The 21,989-nt window shown below is 46.3% G+C and overlaps 1 protein-coding gene across 1 annotated transcript in view; it reads right to left on the bottom strand.

The window, feature by feature from the left end:
- Positions 1-21,989, bottom strand: part of LOC126251760 (beta-1,3-glucan-binding protein-like) — a 291,287-nt gene that overhangs the window by 26,046 nt on the left and 243,252 nt on the right. Inside the window, exon 4 of the mRNA XM_049952379.1 lies at positions 10,781-10,976. Within this exon, the coding sequence (XP_049808336.1) occupies positions 10,781-10,976 (196 nt within the window). The remainder of the gene's footprint in view (positions 1-10,780; positions 10,977-21,989) is intronic.

Here is a 21,989-nt window from a genome sequence, read left to right as displayed (position 1 = left end):
CTACGTGCTGACACGAGGAAAGTTTCCAATCGATTTCTCATACACAAACAGCAGTTAACCGGCGTTGCCTGGTGAAACGTTGTTGTGATGCCTCATGTAAGGAGGAGAAATGCGTACCATCACCTTTCCGACTTTGATAAAGGTCGGATTGTAGCCTATCGCGATTGCGGTTTATCGTATCGCGGCACTGCTGCTCGCGTTGGTCGAGATCCAATGACTGTTAGCATATTATGGAATCAGTGGGTTCAGGAGGGTGATACGGAACGCCGTGCTGGATCCCAATTGCCTCGTGTCACTCGCAGTCGAGATGACAGGCATCTTAGCCGCATGGCTGTAACGGATCGTGCAACTACGTCTCGATCCCTGAGTCAACAGATGGGGACGTTTGCAAGACAACAACCATCTTCACGAACAGTTCGACGACGTTTGCAGCAGCATGGACTATCAACTCGGAGACCATGGCTGCGGTTACCCTTGACGCTGCATCACAGACAGGAGCGCTTGCGATGGTGTACTCAACGACGTACCTGGGTGCACGAATGGCAAAACGTCATTTTTTCGGTTCAATCCAGGTTTTGTTTACAGCATCATGATGGTCGCATCCGTGTTTAGCGACATAGCGGTGAACGCACATTGGAAACGTGTATTCGTGATCGCCATACTGGCGTATCACCCGGCGTGATGGTATGGGGTGCCATTGGTTACACGTCTCGGTCACCCCTTGTTCGCATTGACGGCACTTTGAACAGTGGACGTTACATTTCAGATGTGTTACGTCCCGTGGCTCTACCTTTCATTCGATCCCTGCGAAACCCTACATTTCAGCAGGATAATGCACGACCGCATGTTGCAGGTCCTGCACGGGCCTTTCTGGATACAGAAAATGTTCCACTGCTGCCCTGGCCAGCACATTCTCCAGATCTCTCACCAATTCACAACGTCTGGTTCAAAAATGGTTCAAATGGCTCTGAGCACTATGGGACTTAACATCTGTGGTCATCAGTCCCCTAGAACTTAGAACTACTTAAACCTAACTAACCTAAGGACATCACGTACATCCATGCCCGAGGCAGGATTCGAACCTGCGACCTTAGCGGTCACGTGGTTCCAGACTGAAGCGCCTAGAACCGCACGGCCACACCGACCGGCAAAACGTCTGGTCAATTGTGGCAGAGCACCTGGCTCGTCACAATACGCCAGTCACTACTCTTCATGAACTGTGGTATCGTGTGAATCTGCATGGGCAGCTGTACCTGTACACGCCATCCAAACTCTGTTTGACTCAATGCCCAGGCGTATCAAGGCCGTTATTACGGCCAGAGGTGGTTGTTCTGGGTACTGATTTCTCAAGATCTATGCACGAAAATTGCGTGAAAATGTAATCACATGTCAGTTCTAGTATAATATATTTGTCCAATGAATACCTGTTTATCATCTGCATTCCTGCTTGGTGTAGCAATTTTAATGGCCAGCAGTGTATGTATACCTACAAGAAAGTACTGTATTTTATGAGACGAGGGTTCAAATTCAAATACATATCACATCAGTCTTATATATATATATATATATATATATATATATATATATATATATATATATATATATATATATATATATATATATACTCCTGGAAATGGAAAAAAGAACACATTGACACCGGTGTGTCAGACCCACCATACTTGCTCCGGACACTGCGAGAGGGCTGTACAAGCAATGATCACACGCACGGCACAGCGGACACACCAGGAACCGCGGTGTTGGCCGTCGAATGGCGCTAGCTGCGCAGCATTTGTCCACCGCCGCCGTCAGTGTCAGCCAGTTTGCCGTGGCATACGGAGCTCCATCGCAGTCTTTAACACTGGTAGCATGCCGCGACAGCGTGGACGTGAACCGTATGTGCAGTTGACGGACTTTGAGCGAGGGCGTATAGTGAGCATGCGGGAGGCCGGGTGGACGTACCGCCGAATTGCTCAACACGTGGGGCGTGAGGTCTCCACAGTACATCGATGTTGTCGCCAGTGGTCGGCGGAAGGTGCACGTGCCCGTCGACCTGGGACCGGACCGCAGTGACGCACGGATGCACGCCAAGACCGTAGGATCCTACGCAGTGCCGTAGGGGACCGCCGCCACTTCCCAGCAAATTAGGGACACTGTTGCTCCTGGGGTATCGGCGAGGACCATTCGCAACCGTCTCCATGAAGCTGGGCTACGGTCCCGCACACCGTTAGGCCGTCTTCCGCTCACGCCCCAACATCGTGCCACCCGCCTCCAGTGGTGTCGCGACAGGCGTGAATGGAGGGACGAATGGAGACGTGTCGTCTTCAGCGATGAGAGTCGCTTCTGCCTTGGTGCCAATGATGGTCGTATGCGTGTTTGGCGCCGTGCAGGTGAGCGCCACAATCAGGACTGCATACGACCGAGGCACACAGGGCCAACACCCGGCATCATGGTGTGGGGAGCGATCTCCTACACTGGCCGTACACCACTGGTGATCGTCGAGGGGACACTGAATAGCGCACGGTACATCCAAACCGTCATCGAACCCATCTTTCTACCATTCCTAGACCGGCAAGGGAACTTGCTGTTCCAACAGGACAATGCACGTCCGCATGTATCCCGTGCCACCCAACGTGCTCTAGAAGGTGTAAGTCAACTACCCTGGCCAGCAAGATCTCCGGATCTGTCCCCCATTGAGCATGTTTGGGACTGGATGAAGCGTCGTCTCACGCGGTCTGCACGTCCAGCACGAACGCTGGTCCAACTGAGGCGCCAGGTGGAAATGGCATGGCAAGCCGTTCCACAGGACTACATCCAGCATCTCTACGATCGTCTCCATGGGAGAATAGCAGCCTGCATTGCTGCGAAAGGTGGATATACACAGTACTAGTGCCGACATTGTGCATGCTCTGTTGCCTGTGTCTATGTGCCTGTGGTTCTGTCAGTGTGATCATGTGATGTATCTGACCCCAGGAATGTGTCAATAAAGTTTCCCCTTCCTGGGACAATGAATTCACGGTGATCTTATTTCAATTTCCAGGAGTATATATATATATATATATATATATATATATATATATATATATATATATATATATATATGATGATGATGATGATGTGATGTGGCTCTAAGTTATACGATGAGATTTTTCAAGGTGAAGGAGGCTTGCTATCGTCCAGCATTAAAGAGAATCCTCCCAATTCCATTCCGCTAGTGCAAACATGCGATGTCTGTTTTTATTGTCAGGTAAAGAACTTGATCAGAAAGCCACAAAACGGCTGTTTTTTCTCTTCGAAAGAGAAAAATAAATCACACTCAGAGAAGACTGCATCAAATACACTGCATTGCACATCAACCAGACATCCTCCCCAACATTTGGCGTGGTTCGCTGTCAAATTATGAGATGAGAGAAATCTTCTTATGACTGTAAATCAGGTTTGTTTTCCTATAGAATTTTTAAAAAATCATGATAATCATGTAACTGTAAATATGGGGCGATTGTAATGACCGAAAAATGGTGAGGAAATTACTGATCTCCCTGTTTTTACTATGAATTCAACCTAGCTCTTGTAATTCATCAACTGTAAAATAATGAAAGTATCTAATATTATACACGAACTTCTCGTGTACGCCTTATAATCACTTACTGAAATTTATTTCCAATCGTAAATTTTCACTTCTCTTTTCTTATCATGCCTTTTATTAAAATACTAAGAAATGCAAAATACTGAACATTATTTCGGTTTATTTTCAGTGGAAATAACTTAAAAAAATAACAATTAAAAAAAATATTTCCCCAGAGGCAGTCGATCCAACGACCCGTGTACTCTTTACGCTGCGCCAGCTGCTGCGTGGAATCTACGCTAACATAAATGCCTGATGTCGCACCCGACCCGCATAAGAAATGTAATTTTCTCTAAGCGCTTGTCTTTCTGTAGCTCCTGCTGTTGTCACTTCCGTTTCTGGCCAAGCCCCGCGTATACCTCAAATTTGGACGAAATCGGTGCTGTCGAGTAGGCGCGGTCCCCTTGTTAGTTACAAAAGCATTTCCAGGAAGAAAAGTCAGGGCCCAGAGGAATCGAACCATAAATCTTCGGATTCGTAAACTAAATCCTGATCGTCGAGCAAACATGTTTGTATATGATGAAATCTTCTCGGGTTATCGGCCGAGTCAAGGAATCGTTCTGCCGCAACTATTCAACAAGTTACCTACTTGTCATCTTCAGGCAAAGTCTGTCAGCCGCCTGAAGATGACAAGTAGGAAACTTGTTGAAATTTCGCCCCAGAACGGCACTTGACTCGGCTGATAACCCGAAAAGATTTCACCATCGAGATTCGCATATGGTTGTATATTCCAGAAACTGCTGACCCATCGAAATCATATAACATTGAGGTCCAATGATCCTCATTTATATTTTCTGGTGTTCGTGTCAGTCTCTCGAACAGAAATCAGTATGCTTTCTTTAACAAGATTTCATCTTAGTTGCGAATGAACCTCATCGCTGAAGACTATAATCTTTTGCGAATCACAGCAACGTTTTCATACAAATGAATAATACTAGGTTATAAGCATTACTAGTACTAGTGCTCATTGCAAATTTTATATTATCAGTTGTTATTTCATTACGGAAATCATGGTTTCGCTGAAGCTGTATATTACTTGAATCATCATCATAATCATCTTGAACAGTTTCCAACTCCACGTAGGATCTGTTGGGAACATAAGCCTCGCCATCTAGTCCTGTTTTCCCATCATCCTTCTGTGTTTACTCTTGTTCAGTCTTCACCTTTTTTTTCAACACATCCTTCCACATATTTCGGCCATCTTTCCCTTGGTCTCCGTCTTGGTCGTTTCCTTCACGTCTCCCTTTCACATATATCCTTGGAAATCCTCTTGTTTTTCAAGCTGTTTAAGTGCCAGTACCATCTTAGCCTTGTTGTTTCTATCCTGCTCTGTAAAGTTACCTTTCAATATTTACCTTTCCTTTTCATTCCTCATCCTATTTGTTACTATCCTCCTTCAGAGGAACTTCATTTCACATGCATGTAATCTGCTTACATCTCTTTTCTCCATTACCCATGTTTCCGATCCAAAGGTCAGTATTTGGATGTAGTAACTTCTACACTCCTGGAAATGGAAAAAAGAACACATTGACACCGGTGTGTCAGACCCACCATACTTGCTCCGGACACTGCGAGAGGGCTGTACAAGCAATGATCACACGCACGGCACAGCGGACACACCAGGAACCGCGGTGTTGGCCGTCGAATGGCGCTAGCTGCGCAGCATTTGTGCACCGCCGCCGTCAGTGTCAGCCAGTTTGCCGTGGCATACGGAGCTCCATCGCAGTCTTTAACACTGGTAGCATGCCGCGACAGCGTGGACGTGAACCGTATGTGCAGTTGACGGACTTTGAGCGAGGGCGTATAGTGGGCATGCGGGAGGCCGGGTGGACGTACCGCCCAATTGCTCAACACGTGGGGCGTGAGGTCTCCACAGTACATCGAAGTTGTCGCCAGTGGTCGGCGGAAGGTGCACGTGCCCGTCCACCTGGGACCGGACCGCAGCGACGCACGGATGCACGCCAAGACCGTAGGATCCTATGCAGTGCCGTAGGGGACCGCACCGCCACTTCCCAGCAAATTAGGGACACTGTTGCTCCTGGGGTATCGGCGAGGACCATTCGCAACCGTCTCCATGAAGCTGGGCTACGGTCCCGCACACCGTTAGGCCGTCTTCCGCTCACGCCCCAACATCGTGCAGCCCGCCTCCAGTGGTGTCGCGACAGGCGTGAATGGAGGGACGAATGGAGACGTGTCGTCTTCAGCGATGAGAGTCGCTTCTGCCTTGGTGCCAATGATGGTCGTATGCGTGTTTGGCACCGTGCAGGTGAGCGCCACAATCAGGACTGCATACGACCGAGGCACACAGGGCCAACACCCGGCATCATGGTGTGGGGAGCGATCTCCTACACTGGCCGTACACCACTGGTGATCGTCGAGGGGACACTGAATAGTGCACGGTACATCCAAACCGTCATCGAACCCATCGTTCTACCATTCCTAGACCGGCAAGGAAACTTGCTGTTCCAACAGGACAATGCACGTCCGCATGTATCCCGTGCCACCCAACGTGCTCTAGAAGGTGTAAGTCAACTACCCTGGCCAGCAAGATCTCCGGATCTGTCCCCCATTGAGCATGTTTGGGACTGGATGAAGCGTCGTCTCACGCGGTCTGCACGTCCAGCACGAACGCTGGTCCAACTGAAGCGCCAGGTGGAAATGGCATGGCAAGCCGTTCCACTGGACTATATCCAGCAGCTCTACGATCGTCTCCACGGGAGAATAGCAGCCTGCATTGCTGCGAAAGGTGGATATACAGTGTACTAGTGCCGACATTGTGCATGCTCTGTTGCCTGTGTCTATGTGCCTGTGGTTCTGTCAGTGTGATCATGTGATGTATCTGACCCCAGGAATGTGTCAATAAAGTTTCCCCTTCCTGGGACAATGAATTCACGGTGTTCTTATTTCAATTTCCAGGAGTGTATATATTACTTCGTTGCTTCTCTGAGGGACGTCTTTGTTCAAAACCAGGCTCTTAACGCTCTGCAGGAATGCTTCTGCCTGTCTGCCACGTTCACTTGTCTCTTTCTCATTTCTTCCATTTTCCTCTGCCATGCTTCCCAAGTACTTGATACTTTCTATTTTGTTCAAATGTTTACCTCCAATCTTTATTCCGCTAGTTGGTCTATCTCTCATTCTACTTGTAATCAGGATCCTACATTTCTTTGCATTAAATTTCATTCTCTACTGTCTCACAGTTTGTTCCCAAGCATCCAGCTGTTCCTGAATCTCCTCTTCAGTTTTTCCCCAGATCATCAAATCATCATCGAACACCATTGCTTTCATTCCGTCTTCTCCAGTTTTCCGTCATCTTAGCCATTATCTCATGCAAGACCACAGTGAAGAGGGGAGGTGACAATGCACTGCCCTGTTTCATACCACTTGTTTGATGAAACCTTTCAATTCACACTTCCACACACCTCGGATTACTACATCACATCTCCTTCACTATACTTGTTCTCTTTTGTTGGGATCGTTTATAATCTATCTGCATGTCAATAATGTTGAATACAGAATGGTCTTCAAGTAATATACAGTAGGCAGATAAGACAAATGGCAAAGGAGAGAGGAAAGTGGATGGAAGAATGGACAAAGATAATGAAGATAGCAGAGGAAGTAAGAAAATACTATAAGGAGCGTTCAAAAAGAAATGAGCCGGAGTCTGGAACGCGCAAACCGCTGACAGGAGGGTTACATCGTGGCTTGTGTAACCGAGGTGTGGTTCCGACCAGGAAGTTCACAGCCTGTCGCTAGAGGGCATGCGTGCACGTCACGTGACTAGCAGCAGCATGCATCAATCGCCCATCGCTGCCAGTCGCGTTGCAAACAGTGACATGGTGGCGTCAAAGAAGAGCAAAGAGATGCTGTTCGTTTTCTGACAGCGGAAGGAGTAGGAGGAACGGACGTTCATCGACGAACGTCACTAGTGTATGGCGAACACTGCATGTCCTTTTCAAGGGTCAAGGCGTGGCACATGCGCTTCAGGGGAAGGAAGGGTGTCGTTAGCCGATGATGCACGATCTGGAGCACCACACTACATTACCGATGACATCGTCCAGCTGGTGGATGCACTCATAACCCAGGACCGTCGAGTGACAGTGAAAGCCACAGCCGCCGGGGTCGGATCGAACGTCGGAAGTGTTCACACCATCATGAAAGAACGACTGCACATGTGCAAAGTGTGTGCCTAATGGGTACCCCACAGTCTTCAACCACACCAGGAAGCATGTCGAATGGCCCCCTGTCTTGTTCATCTGCAGCGCTATGCTCGGGAAGGGAATGTGTTCCTGGCACGAGTGGTGGCTGGAGATGAGTTATGGTGTCATCACTTCGAAGCAGAATCAAACCGACAGTCTCCAGTGGAAGCATTAAGGATCACCACCATAAAAAAAAAAGCCAAGGCCAACCACACGAGTGTAGGAAAGGTTATGCTGACGTTCTTCTTTGATCAAGATGGCCCCCTTCTGATTCACTTCCTGCAGCACGGGACAACAGTGAATGCCCAGCGTTACTCGCAGACCTCGATCACCCTTCGCCATGCAATCAAATCAAAACGACCAGGCAATCTCCCCCGTGGGGTCATTCTACTCCACGAAAATGCAAAGCCTCATACGGCCAACACAATCGCGGAAGAAATTCAACTGGGAGGTTCTCGGCAACCCTCCATACAGCCTGGACCTCTCTCCCTGTGATTAGGCATTTTTGGTCCCCTTAAAAAGGCTCTGAGGGGCAAAAGATTCACTTCAGATGACGACGTCCAGCTGAGCATGTGGAACTGGTTAACATCACAAACCCAGGAATTTTATGTGACAGCCATTCACCTCGTTGTGTCACAGTGAGATAAGTGTCTCAACAACCAGGGTCAATACTTCTAACAAACAGGTACTGGTGTCTGTAATTATGCCTCCGGCTCGTTTCTTTTTGAACACCCCTTATGCATCGAATGTTCAAAAATAAGAGGAGAGGTTTGAGGGAGGATGCAACGATGATGGATAATAGTGACAAAAAGGTTAATAAAAAAGAGACACTGAAGATAGTGTGGAAGAAATACTTTGAGCACTTGCTAAATCCGAACGGACTTTGAGTTGAGGATGATAAACTAAAGGTGACAAAAGTAAACTCTGGTGGTAAAAGGGCCTGACATGGAAAGAAATGGAAAATGGCACTGGACAATATGAAAGGAGGAAAGTCGCGATGTGTGGACGAAGTAAGTGTCGAAATTGTGAAGGCAGAAGGGAAAATTGGGAACCAGTGGCTGTATCGCGTGATGAGGTTGTGTAGAATGAGAAGATTAGATGAGGTCACTAATTGGGCCTATATTCAAGAAAGAGAGTGGGAAGGATTTTAGGAACCACAGAGGAGTCACACTGATGCCACACTGTGCCAAGGTATATGAAAAGATCCTGGAGAGCTGAATCCATACAAGGATCGAGACCAAACAGAGAGGAACAGCATGGCTTCAGACCTGGGAGGTCAACCTTTGACCTGATATCTGCAGTGGGCAGCTCCAGAAGCACCACCATGAATCTGGGGAAGACCTTTCTCGGTATATAAAGGGCATTTGATAGGTCTGAAGAAGAAGCGTCTGGAAAGCTCTGGAAAAGAAAATGAGAAAAAGGTGACAAGTAGAGTGGAGGAGATGTGCTGTAGCAATCTGAGTTGTTTGAAAGTGTGGATTGAAAGGACAGAATGGTTCCAGCAATGCTTGGCTCTACAGTAATCGAACATCGGCTAAAATTGTTTCAACAAAGTTATATATTATTTAATTTATTTTAAATGTAATCTAAAAGTCTCTGTGCTTCATGTTAACTCTTTCAGTGATCTCGCGTGTCATATACTTGCAGCGCACATATATGTACCCCAAGACACTGGCGTCGGTTTTTGTAACTCTCAAGCATTGTACAGCAAAGTATGTAAGTATATGGTGGTGTTTTACTGCTGAAAATACGTTATAATTGTGCAATACAAATTTAAATATGGGACCACAGTAGCTTTTTTCTATCTCTTTCAACAAAACTCAGGGTGGAAATACAATTCTGCAGTCACAACTGACGATGCATTAAAATAAAATTAAAATGTTTTAATTAATAATATTTATTACAGTAGTAAAAGGTGTCCTACACAAATACTGTTGTTTTAATTGCTTACAGGCCACAAAAGCAAACTCGTATCTTCTCTTATTCATTAAACAAATACAGTCTCTTGTAAATGAGTGAGTCTCTATCAACTTCTGAAGTATCAAGACCTGCTTTACGGTAATGGATGCCAGGAAATTAAAAATAGAAAAAAGTCGCTGTTGGAAGATATCATTAAGAGTCCATAATGAAGTATGTAAATTTTCTCGGCCGGAAGTGTCAAGTACCAAAATATTCGGGGCTATTGTGCCGTGGCTGACTAAATTTCTTCAAAACTGGTTCAAATGGCTCTGAGCACTATGGGACTTAACATCTGAGGTCATCAGTCCCCTAGAACTTAGAACTACTTAAACCTAACTAACCTAAGGACATCACACACATCCATGCCCGAGGCAGGATTCGAACCTGCGACCGTAGCAGTAGCGCGGTTCCGGAATGAAGCGCCTAGACCCGCTCGGCCACAACGGCCGGCGACTAAATTTCTTCCAGAAACGCAAATTTTCTTTCCCACTCGCAAAGAAGTCACAGTTTTTATGAAGGTCCAATTCACATCGTGGCTCACTATCGACTCACTAGCAAGTCAGATTGTGAATCGATCTTTCATAGCACATGCAACCCGTTTTGAAGAAGTCACCTGTAGTTGGTGATAAAACATTGACGTCAGCCACGAAATTCATTAGGCTAGGAACAATAGTCGAAAACATGTACGTATTGTGGGATGCACTGAGTAACGTGACACCCTTCACCAAACTCTCGGTCGCTGAAATCTTGAAAATGATGCTCTCTCTACACTCAACTTGGAAAAACGTCCAGTTTGTTACACTGTTCAGAACTTCCCCAAATACAATTGAATTGTAATATTCATTATCTATGCATTAACCGCAAGTGAAGGAGTAAATGGACGGAAAACATAACCCCCAGTTGTTTACGAAGTAAGGTAATTGAATGCAATGCAGTGTGCCACCTGGAAGAAAAATATAGACATATCGAAAGAGAGTAGAGAACAAAAGAGAATAATACTGACGCCATCCAGTGTGTCTGCCTCCAGACGTTGTAGGAAGAGTTGGGCCCGAAGTGCAGCGTGGCGCCCACGTGGTCGACGCCCATGGAGGCGCCTGCGGCGGTGGTGAGCTTGCGGTTGCTGCGGCACTCCACCAGGTCGATCTCCCCAGAGGCCGGCCACCCGCCGTACTCGTTGCGCGCCGGCTTCAGCCAGATAGCTGCGGCACACACGAGCACATCGTACACTTTCACCCTGGTGCCGGACTTCTGGTTGTACCTTACTCGGGTTATACACACTTGACAGGTGGGTAACTGTATACGACAGGTTGTCTCAAGTACGACGCGAGCAGAGCATGCGGCATAGCGCAGGGCCCGATATCGTATAGGCAAGTCGCCCCACCTCTTCCCGGCCCTTTTCTCGGACTTGCTGGTGGCGTATTCCTTTCAAGCGTGACTGACTAGACTTGCTACGAATGCACTTTAAAGAAATTAGGGAACATCGTAGAGCCACTTAGCACTTCAGACTCGTGACTTAGTTGCATCTGCTCACGTAGCTGCGCACGAACACAGAGTGAAACGATACAACGTGACGCTAGTGCACCAGCAGTTCATTTCCGATACTTTTGATCAATGTCGGTACTGAAACTGGCTTTGGCTTTTGCTGTCTGTGCATGATCGAAGAAGGAAGGAAGAAAGATTAGGATTTAACGTCCCGTCGACGACGCGAGCACTGGAGCTCGAGCTCCAATTGTTTTTATACTTATATGGATATGGTGTCTCATCTTTCGGACATGTCCGAAAGTACAGACACCATTGATGACCTGCAGCTGTCTAGAACGAAATTAGAATTACATTAATATCTTCAGCTGTTGACGGGCGTTGATATACAGGGTGTTACAAAAAGGTACGGCCAAACTTTCAGGAAACATTCCTCACACACAAAGAAAGGAAATATGTTATGTGGACATGTGTCCAGAAACGCTTACTTTCCATGTTAGAGCACATTTTATTACTTCTCTTCAAATCACATTAATCATGGAATGGAAACACACAGCAACAGAACGTAACAACGTGACTTCAAACACTTTGTTACAGGAAATGTTCAAAATGTCGTCCGTTAGCGAGGGTACATGCATCCACCCTCTGTCGCATGGAATCCCTTATGCAGCCCTGGAGAATGGCGTATTGTATCACAGCCGTCCACAATACGAGCGCGAAGAGTCTCTACATTAGGTACAGGGGTCGCGTAGACAAGAGCTTTCAAATGCCCCCATAAATGAAAGTCAAGAGGGTTGAGGTCAGGAGACCGTGGAGGCCATGGAATTGGTCCGCCTCTACCAATCCATCGGTCACCGAATCTGTTGTTGAGAAGCGTACGAACACTTCGACTGAAATGTGCAGGAGCTTGTAAGGGGTCCGCAGGCCCTTACTACTAAATTTGCGCTCACACAGGTCGACAGGGCAACTATCGAGTAGTGTGTGTGTGCAGGTCGCGAGAGCTAGAGGGGGTTCACCGGAGTGCCGAGTGCTGTTTGGGTAGATTCCCGCGAGGCGGGAAGAACTGGGCGGAGAGCAGTTAGTGTTGAGATGTGCTGAAGTAAGGGTGTGGTAGGTCCCCGCGAGGCGGGCAGAGCTCTGCAGAAGCCAGCAGTTGAATTAATGTAAATTACCGGCAAAGGGAGTGGCCATCGCCGTGGTTTAACCCCTTTGTGTTAGTATTATACGGGAAAGTGAGAAAGTTTAATTATAGAGTGATTTCAGTGATATTAAGTGCCGATATTGAACTTCCGCGTCTACCGCGCCGGCATTACTTGGATTACAGTGATTGGATGTTGCGTGTGACGATTAAGAGTAACTAGAGAAACCTGTGCTGAGATTAGCCGTCATTAACAGTGTATTGACGAAGGCAGTGGCTGTCTCCTTATTTTGTGCTTTTGCTGAGAATATAGATCTTGTTTGTGAAACTGTGTTGTGTCCTTCTTGTCACCAAACAGTACTTATTACAGTATTTGCGAAGGACAATACGGAATGTAACATCCCCTGAGCAGTCCAATCCGATTGCCAGCCCATTAGGTACACGGTCACATTAATCAATTATATAAATTTGGGCTGCTATTCAGATCCCGAACGAGCGGGAACAATAACATAAATAAAGGGTCTGTTACACCCTTGGCTTACCGTGAAAGGACAAGTGCAATTTTCGGACGAGTCGTAATTAACAATATGTAATGTACCTTGTTTAACGCCAGAAAACTAATTTTGCAATGTGGAATCGGGACAGTGCATGAACGTTAAAATCGCGATAAGGAACAGTGCATTTTTTGAACAATACGAAGTAATAATATCTTACGAGTGACTAAACTGTTTTTCTTGCCATATTAAATAGCCAAATAGTGTCAACAAGCTGTGTTGTAAAGTGCAAATGCGAAAATCCGCGCGAAAAACTGTGAAAAGTGGACGCTAAAGAAAGACACGTGTGAACAGTAAAATAGCAAAACGAGCCAAGATTTCGCCACAAAAATTATTAGAAAGGTGTTTAATGATGACATGTTGACTGAAATTGCTTTTTGAACAGTGAAAATCGGACGAATTCGTGTGGACCCATAAACTGTTATGTTGACGACAAGGTATTGTGGCGACGCAATTAGTGAGTGACGTCACGCAGAGCCACGTAGCAGTTGCACCAAAGAGCTTCAATCCGCGAGGTGATTTCACACGACAACACGGCGAGCGACGCAACTTCGAGACAACGAGCGCAGTTCCGGCATCTAGCAGCCGAACTACAAACTACGCCCGCCTGCAGCGCCACGGAGCGGCCGACGGGGAACTACGTCGCCTTGCAGCTGATCTTCAACTTCACACGAGCTTCAGCGGCGGCACAGCCACGCCCATCTCAAACGTCAAAACATCGCGACTCGCGGTAACGTCGGTTGGTGAGTGAAGACGACGGGTTAACATAACAGTAAATTGCAGTGGGCAGTATTCGCGATAAATAAACAGTTTTTAACTGATATTTACATTAGGAAAAGTGCTCAATTGCAGTAATTTCAGAAAAGTTGCGAAACATACTCGGAAGTCTAGCATGCTTATTTATGCACACTGCACTGGATAAGTGATAATTGTTTTGATGAATTTGCATTTATAGATTTTATGAGAGTTGTGATTATCTTGTTTAAAACATTTTTACATAAAGGGTGTATGTGGAAATTGTTATTGGAAATTTAGGTTTTTGAGAGTTGTGATGTTCGGTACTCATGCATATAGTATCATTTTGGGAATTTACTGAAAGGACTGCAGGGACTGTTTGATTAGTTTCATGGTAATTAGGAGTGTTTTGGGTTATTGGAGGTTATTTTGTAATACTTGGCTGTGCATCAGAAATAAACCAAAAATGTCTTTTGAAGATAAGCAGGTCTGTGAGGCAGTAGTTGAGAGGAAAGGGATAGGACAGGAAGACAAAGATGATTCAGGAATTAGTGATTGTGGATTGTCATTAGGAAGCCCATCAGCACATTCAACTAGTTATCCCGAGACACCGGGACAAACGACGAGCGCTAGGCCGGTTTCAAAGGATGCAGATATACGATCGATGTTAGCAGAGTTGCTAAAGGAGGTTAAGGCATTAAAGGAAGATTACAAAAAAACTGGAGAATTATTTAAGAAGAGTTCACAAGAAACGAGAGAATCACTAAAGGAAGATTTACAGGAGATCAAAACATCGTACACAAAGATGGAAGGTAATCTGAAGAAGGAAATGCAGGAGTTACCAGAACGATTGAAGATGAACGTCGACGGAAGAGAAAATAAGCTACAGACAAATATAGACCAGGTCCAGGGAGACGTGGAGAAGATGGAAGAAAAGTTAACAGAGAAGACAGAAGACGGTGTTGAAGAAACTAGAACCGAATTGGGAGAAAAGATCACCAAGGTGACGCAGATGCAGAAACAATGCAACGATGTGGTTGAGGGGCTAGGAGATAAGCAAAACCAATTGGCAGTCAATTCGAGAAATGCTATAGCCGTGCAGCGAGAAGAAGATGACCAGTGGGTTGCAATCGAAGGTGAGGCCTTCACTTGTGGAATCAAGAGGAAGAAAGGAACTACTAATTATGATCAGTTTGGAGGAGGATTATTGAAGAAATGCTGGCCCAAAAGTCGTCAGTGTGCAGCACTTGAGGACCCACTACGATACAGACCACTTAGTAATTGGAAAGGAACGTCGGAAGAATTTGCCAAACATTTGTGGGAATGGAACGAGATGTTGGAACAACCCCTGAGTGACAACGTAATGGTATCTGCGGTAAAAAGAAGATTGAATCAGAAAAGGCAAGGAACTGTATCTAGGAGCCTAATCAAAGGTAGAGAGGCCTTAATGAAGATACTGGAGCAGTTGGAGTCTATTAGGTCACAGAAATACAAGCAAGCTAATGATAGAAACAGAGAAGGGAGTAATGACCCAAGGATTCATATTAATCATTCATCTGATTACCGAGGAAGAGGCGGATGAACCGAGAAACAAAATGACACTCCAGGTGAGGTCCGGCCAAGAGTGAGGGCTATAAGGACCCGAATAAACCTGCTAAGACATGGTTAGGACATTTAGCTGTAAAATGGACTTTTGAAAGAGGGAAGTGTTTATTTACATTGGATTTTGTGATGTATTACAATTAGAGTTGCATATTTCATGTCAAAGATTATCTCAGAATGAATATAAAACCTGTAATAGCTAAATTGTAGTGTAGTATTCATATGTTCTGTGTTTAGGTAATAATTTTTGAGTATATATGCTGTGTGTGTTGTCATTTTGATATTGGACTAGAGAGGACTATTGCTGGTTGAAATGAAAAATTGTAATTTTGGACAATGCCATTTATGTGATGTAATAACCTTTTGTAGAAATTGTTGTGGAGGCAGCCCACTACCAGAGTCCAGGAATATTCTGCAAATTGTAAATTCATTAATGATTTGTATTGCATGTTTTTGTTCAAATGTAGCCATGTTTTAAAATTCCTTGCCGATTCTTTTTCACCTGCGGTTCAAAAGAAGTTTTTGAGGGCGGGGATGTAAGGGGTCCGCAGGCCCTTACTACTAAATTTGCGCTCACACAGGTCGACAGGGCAACTATCGAGTAGTGTGTGTGTGCAGGTCGCGAGAGCTAGAGGGGGTTCACCGGAGTGCCGAGTGCTGCTTGGGTAGATTCCCGCGAGGCGGGAAGAACTGGGCGGAGAGCAGTTAGTGTTGAGATGTGCTGAAGTAAGGGTGTGGTAGGTCCCCGCGAGGCGGGCAGAGCTGTGCAGAAGCCAGCAGTTGAATTAATGTAAATTACCGGCAAAGGGAGTGGCCATCGCCGTGGTTTAACCCCTTTGTGTTAGTATTATACGGGAAAGTGAGAAAGTTTAATTATAGAGTGATTTCAGTGATATTAAGTGCCGATATTGAACTTCCGCGTCTACCGCGCCGGCATTACTTGGATTACAGTGATTGGATGTTGCGTGTGACGATTAAGAGTAACTAGAGAAACCTGTGCTGAGATTAGCCGTCATTAACAGTGTATTGACGAAGGCAGTGGCTGTCTACTTATTTTGTGCTTTTGCTGAGAATATAGATCTTGTTTGTGAAACTGTGTTGTGTCCTTCTTGTCACCAAACAGTACTTATTACAGTATTTGCGAAGGACAATACGGAATGTAACATCCCCTGAGCAGTCCAATCCGATTGCCAGCCCATTAGGTACACGGTCACTTTAATCAATTATACACTCCTGGAAATTGAAATAAGAACACCGTGAATTCATTGTCCCAGCAAGGGGAAACTTTATTGACACATTCCTGGGGTCAGATACATCACATGATCACACTGACAGAACCACAGGCACATAGACACAGGCAACAGAGCATGCACAATGTCGGCACTAGTACAGTGTATATCCACCTTTCGCAGCAATGCAGGCTGCTATTCTCCCATGGAGACGATCGTAGAGATGCTGGATGTAGTCCTGTGGAACGGCTTGCCATGCCATTTCCACCTGGCGCCTCAGTTGGACCAGCGTTCGTGCTGGACGTGCAGACCGCGTGAGACGACGCTTCATCCAGTCCCAAACATGCTCAATGGGGGACAGATCCGGAGATCTTGCTGGCCAGGGTAGTTGACTTACACCTTCTAGAGCACGTTGGGTGGCACGGGATACATGCGGACGTGCATTGTCCTGTTGGAACAGCAAGTCCCCTTGCCGGTCTAGGAATGGTAGAACGATGGGTTCGATGACGGTTTGGATGTACCGTGCACTATTCAGTGTCACCTCGACGATCACCAGTGGTGTACGGCCAGTGTAGGAGATCGCTCCCCACACCATGATGCCGGGTGTTGGCCCTGTGTGCCTCGGTCGTATGCAGTCCTGATTGTGGCGCTCACCTGCACGGCGCCAAACACGCATACGACCATCATTGGCACCAAGGCAGAAGCGACTCTCATCGCTGAAGACGACACGTCTCCATTCGTCCCTCCATTCACGCCTGTCGCGACACCACTGGAGGCGGGTGGCACGATGTTGGGGCGTGAGCGGAAGACGGCCTAACGGTGTGCGGGACCGTAGCCCAGCTTCATGGAGACGGTTGCGAATGGTCCTCGCCGATACCCCAGGAGCAACAGTGTCCCTAATTTGCTGGGAAGTGGCGGTGCGGTCCCCTACGGCACTGCGTAGGATCCTACGGTCTTGGCGTGCATCCGTGCGTCGCTGCGGTCCGGTCCCAGGTCGACGGGCACGTGCACCTTCCGCCGACCACTGGCGACAACATCGATGTACTGTGGAGACCTCACGCCCCACGTGTTGAGCAATTCGGCGGTACGTCCACCCGGCCTCCCGCATGCCCACTATACGCCCTCGCTCAAAGTCCGTCAACTGCACATACGGTTCACGTCCACGCTGTCGCGGCATGCTACCAGTGTTAAAGACTGCGATGGAGCTCCGTATGCCACGGCAAACTGGCTGACACTGACGGCGGCGGTGGACAAATGCTGCGCAGCTAGCGCCATTCGACGGCCAACACCGCGGTTCCTGGTGTGTCCGCTGTGCCGTGCGTGTGATCATTGCTTGTACAGCCCTCTCGCAGTGTCCGGAGCAAGTATGGTGGGTCTGACACACCGGTGTCAATGTGTTCTTTTTTCCATTTCCAGGAGTATATAAATTTGGGCTGATATTCAGATCCCGGACGAGCGGGAACAATAACATAAATAAAGGGTCTGTTACAAGCTCCATCGTGCATGAACCACATGTTGTGTCGTATTTGTAAAGGCACATGTTCTAGCAGCACAGGTAGAGTATCCCGTATGAAATCATGATAACGTGCTCCACAGGTGGAAGAACATTGGGGCCCAATCAAGACAACACTAACAATGCCTGCCCAAACGTTCACAGAAAATCTGTGTTGATGACGTGATTGCACAATTGCGTGCGGATTCACGTCAGTCCACACATGTTGATTGTGAAAATTTACAATTTGATCACGTTGGAATGAAGCCTCATCCGTAAAGAGAAAATTTGCACTGAAATGAGGATTGACACATTGTTGGATGAACCATTCGCGGAAGTGTACCCGTGGAGGCCAATCAGCTGCTGATAGTGCCTGCACACGCTGTTCATGGTACGGAAACAACTGATTCTCCCGTAGCACTCTCCGTACAGTGACGTGATCAACGTTACCTTGTACAGAAGCAACTTCTCTGACGCTGACATTAGGGTTATCGTCAACTGCACGAAGAATTGCCTCGTCCATTGCAGGTGTCCTCGTCGTTCTAGGTCTTCCCCAGTCGCGAGTCATAGGCTGGAATGTTCCGTGCTCCCTAAGACGCCAATCAATTGCTTCGAACGTCTTCCTGTCGGGACACCTTCGTTCTGGAAATCGGTCTCGATACAAACGTACCGCGCCACGGCTATTGCCCCGTGCTAATCCATACATCAAATGGGCATCTGCCAACTCCGCATTTGTAAACATTACACTGACTGCAAAACCACGTTAGTGATGAACACTAACCTGTTGATGCTGCGTACTGATGTGCTTGATGCTAGTACTGTACAGTAATGAGTCGCATGTCAACACAAGCACCGAAGTCAACATTACCTTCCTTCAATTGGGCCAACTGGTGGTGAATCGAGGAAGTACAGTACATACTGACGAAACTAAAATGAGCTGTAACATGGAAATGAAGCGTTTCCGGACACATGTCCACAAAACATCTTTTCTTTATTTGGGTGTGAGGAATGTTTCCTGAAAGTTTGGCCGTACCTTTTTGTAACACCATGTATATCAACGGGGACAGGTGAAAATGTGTGCCCCCTCCGGGACTCGAACCCGGGGTCTCCTGCTTACAGGGCAAACGTTCTATCCGTCTGAGCCACCGAGGACACAGAGGATAGCGCGACTGCGGGGACTATCTTGCGCACGCCTCCCGTGAAACCCACATTCTCACCTTGTATCTCCACACACTACATTCGTAGTGTCCCACCCCAACACACTCATTACTGGTGGAAGATATTCTTTCGAAGTCCCATAAGAGTTCGGGGAATATGTGTGCATCCGCACAGAAGAAGGTCATGGCCAGTATTGCCAGAACTATATACTTATATGGATATGGTATCTGTTCTTTCGGACATATCCGAAAGAACAAACACCATATCCATATAAGTATAAAAACAATTCGAGCTCGAGTTCCAATGATCTCGTCGTCGACGGGACGTTAAATCCTAATCTTTCTTCCTTCCTTCTTCCATCATGCACAGACAGCAAAAGCCAGTTTCAGTACCAACATTGATCAAAAGTATCGGAATTGAACTGCTGGTGCACTAGCGTCACGTTGTATCGTTTCACTCTGTGTTCGTACGCAGCTACGCGACTTGGAAAGAATGTCTTCCACGAGTAATGAGTGTGTTGGGGTGGGACACAACGAATGTAGTGTGTGGACATACAAGGGGAGAATGTAGGTCTCACGGGAGGCGTGCGCGAGATAGTCCCTGCAGTCGCACTATTCTCTGTGCCCTCGGTGGCTCAGATGGATTGAGCGTCTGCCATGTAATCAGGAGATCCCGGGTTCGAGTCCCGGTCGGGGCACACATTTTCACCTGTCCACGCTGATATGTACGAACGCCCGTCAACAGCTGAAGGTAATAATATAACTCTAATTTCGAATTGTTTTTTGTTAAGGAGGGGGAAGGAAATCAACAGTACCCCTTTAAAGCATCCTGGTACATGTATGAAGTGATTTAGGAAACCATGGAAAACTTATATCTGAGTGGCCAAAGGCGAACAGGGAACTTTTTCCTCTAGAATGCGAGTCCATTCTGCTATCACCACTGCGCCATCTTCGCGTTCGGTTGCATGATGGAGGGGTTGATCACAAAATACAAAATTTTTGTGATGATGCGAGGCTGCATTTATTGGATTATGTTAACTTTCAGTACAATCGACGTTGCAGCTCTGAAAATCCTCATGAGCTATATCAAGAACATCTGCATGACACAAAAATTGGAGTGTGTGGAGTAATGACTGTTGTACGTATTGTTACACCAGTCTTCCACCACGAAATCAAAGTTTCTAACACGATAGTTCCCATCACCAGAAACATCTTATCATACTGTTATAAACGCATTGGAACTATGTGCTCTCGCACTACCCAGCGTGATGTAACGATACGTGCTTCCATTAGTTGTTAAGCGTCTGAAAAATGTTTATAGTCCATTGTTCACATATAAGCTGCAGTAATCTACTCTTATCCAAGAGTGAGATGGTACAGTGTTTAGCCCACTGGACTGGTATACGAGAGGAGGCCAGTTCAGATCACCTTCGGCTATCCTGATTCAGGTTTCCTGTGGTGTCACTAAATCGCTGAAGGCAAACGCAGGGAAGGTTCCTATGAAAGGGCACGGCTGATTCCCTTCCCCATCCATCCTCCAATCTGAAGCCGTGCTCTGTCTGTAATGGCCTCGTCGTCGTCGGGAACCTGAACCATAATATTCTTTCAAAAGTCCTTTTAGTGGACCACATAATATCCCATACCCCCATTCTGGTTCATCTTTGGTGCCTAATCTAGCTGTCCTTTTGGTTTGAATGAAACAAATCTGAAATAGGGAAAGGAAATTGGAGAATAATAGTAAGACGCCCATGCATACATAGCTTATAACTTGCCTGCCTACTTCCAGTGCACCTCTGTCTCTGTACATTATTGCTTATCCAAAGGAATTTATTTTTAACTATCGCGTTCTCATCCTCACACTAACGCTGCAATTATTAATAACAAGAAAAAGAGTTACAAGTTTCTGCCTTGAGTTATGACAATACACACATAAAAGTTTCTGTCCTTAAAAGTACCACAGTTAACACATTCCATTTAAGAAATGTGCAATGACTGTTCGACTACGTGGCAAATGGGCCTAGGAAAACTGATAAGATCCTATTTCTATCTCCTTCCTTCGTTTCACTTAGTTGTTGACTAGGTCTACATGAAACCAATATTCAAGTTTCCAGTAGACCTACTTGCATGAGCTCTAAAGCACAGATAGCATCATTAGAACCGTTTTCAACCTTAAAATGTTCCGGTCAACGAAGTACACTACCCTTACTCCACCATCTCACCTTCATGGCTATAAGTATATCAGGAATGACTAAGGAACTAGAGTAAAAGCGTAAGAGTGGAAGTGAAGAAGAAGTCAAAAACTCCCTTTGTGGTAGCTCAAGTAAATGTAGAATTTTGCATGAAAATAAAACTCAGGCAGCTTCGACATTCAGTCAAACCATTATCACTGGTAATTAGTTACGTGACGTTGGAGCAGGTATCTTGAGGTACGTTTTGATTCACCAGTAATTATTACAAAGGGTAGTGTTGCATTATTGAATGCACCTACCTGTAACAACAATAGTGAGAGTGGTAAGAATTTAAAAGATTCAGAACACATACATCTCGTGACGAGCGAGAAGCAGTTAAATCTGGTTCCCACATGCAACTTAAGTGACGTCGCAGCAAGCAGCACGGGGGTGATACAGCAGTAGTGCCGTATGCAGCTATTTCCACATGCACCTGTCAAGACTCTAGTAGCATCGTTTTCAATAATGCGTACCAAATTTTAGAGTTACGTCCTGTGCCGGTGCACAAAAATACCCTGTAATAGATACACTGATGTGACAAAGGTCATGGGATACCTCCTTATGTCGTGCCGGGCATCCTTTTGTTCGGGATAGTGCA

This window comes from Schistocerca nitens, chromosome 1 (assembly GCF_023898315.1).
Source record: "Schistocerca nitens isolate TAMUIC-IGC-003100 chromosome 1, iqSchNite1.1, whole genome shotgun sequence".
Classification (NCBI taxonomy): domain Eukaryota; kingdom Metazoa; phylum Arthropoda; class Insecta; order Orthoptera; family Acrididae; genus Schistocerca; species Schistocerca nitens.
The sequence above is the reverse complement of the archived record's forward strand: the minus strand, read 5'-3'. Positions and strand labels throughout refer to the sequence as shown.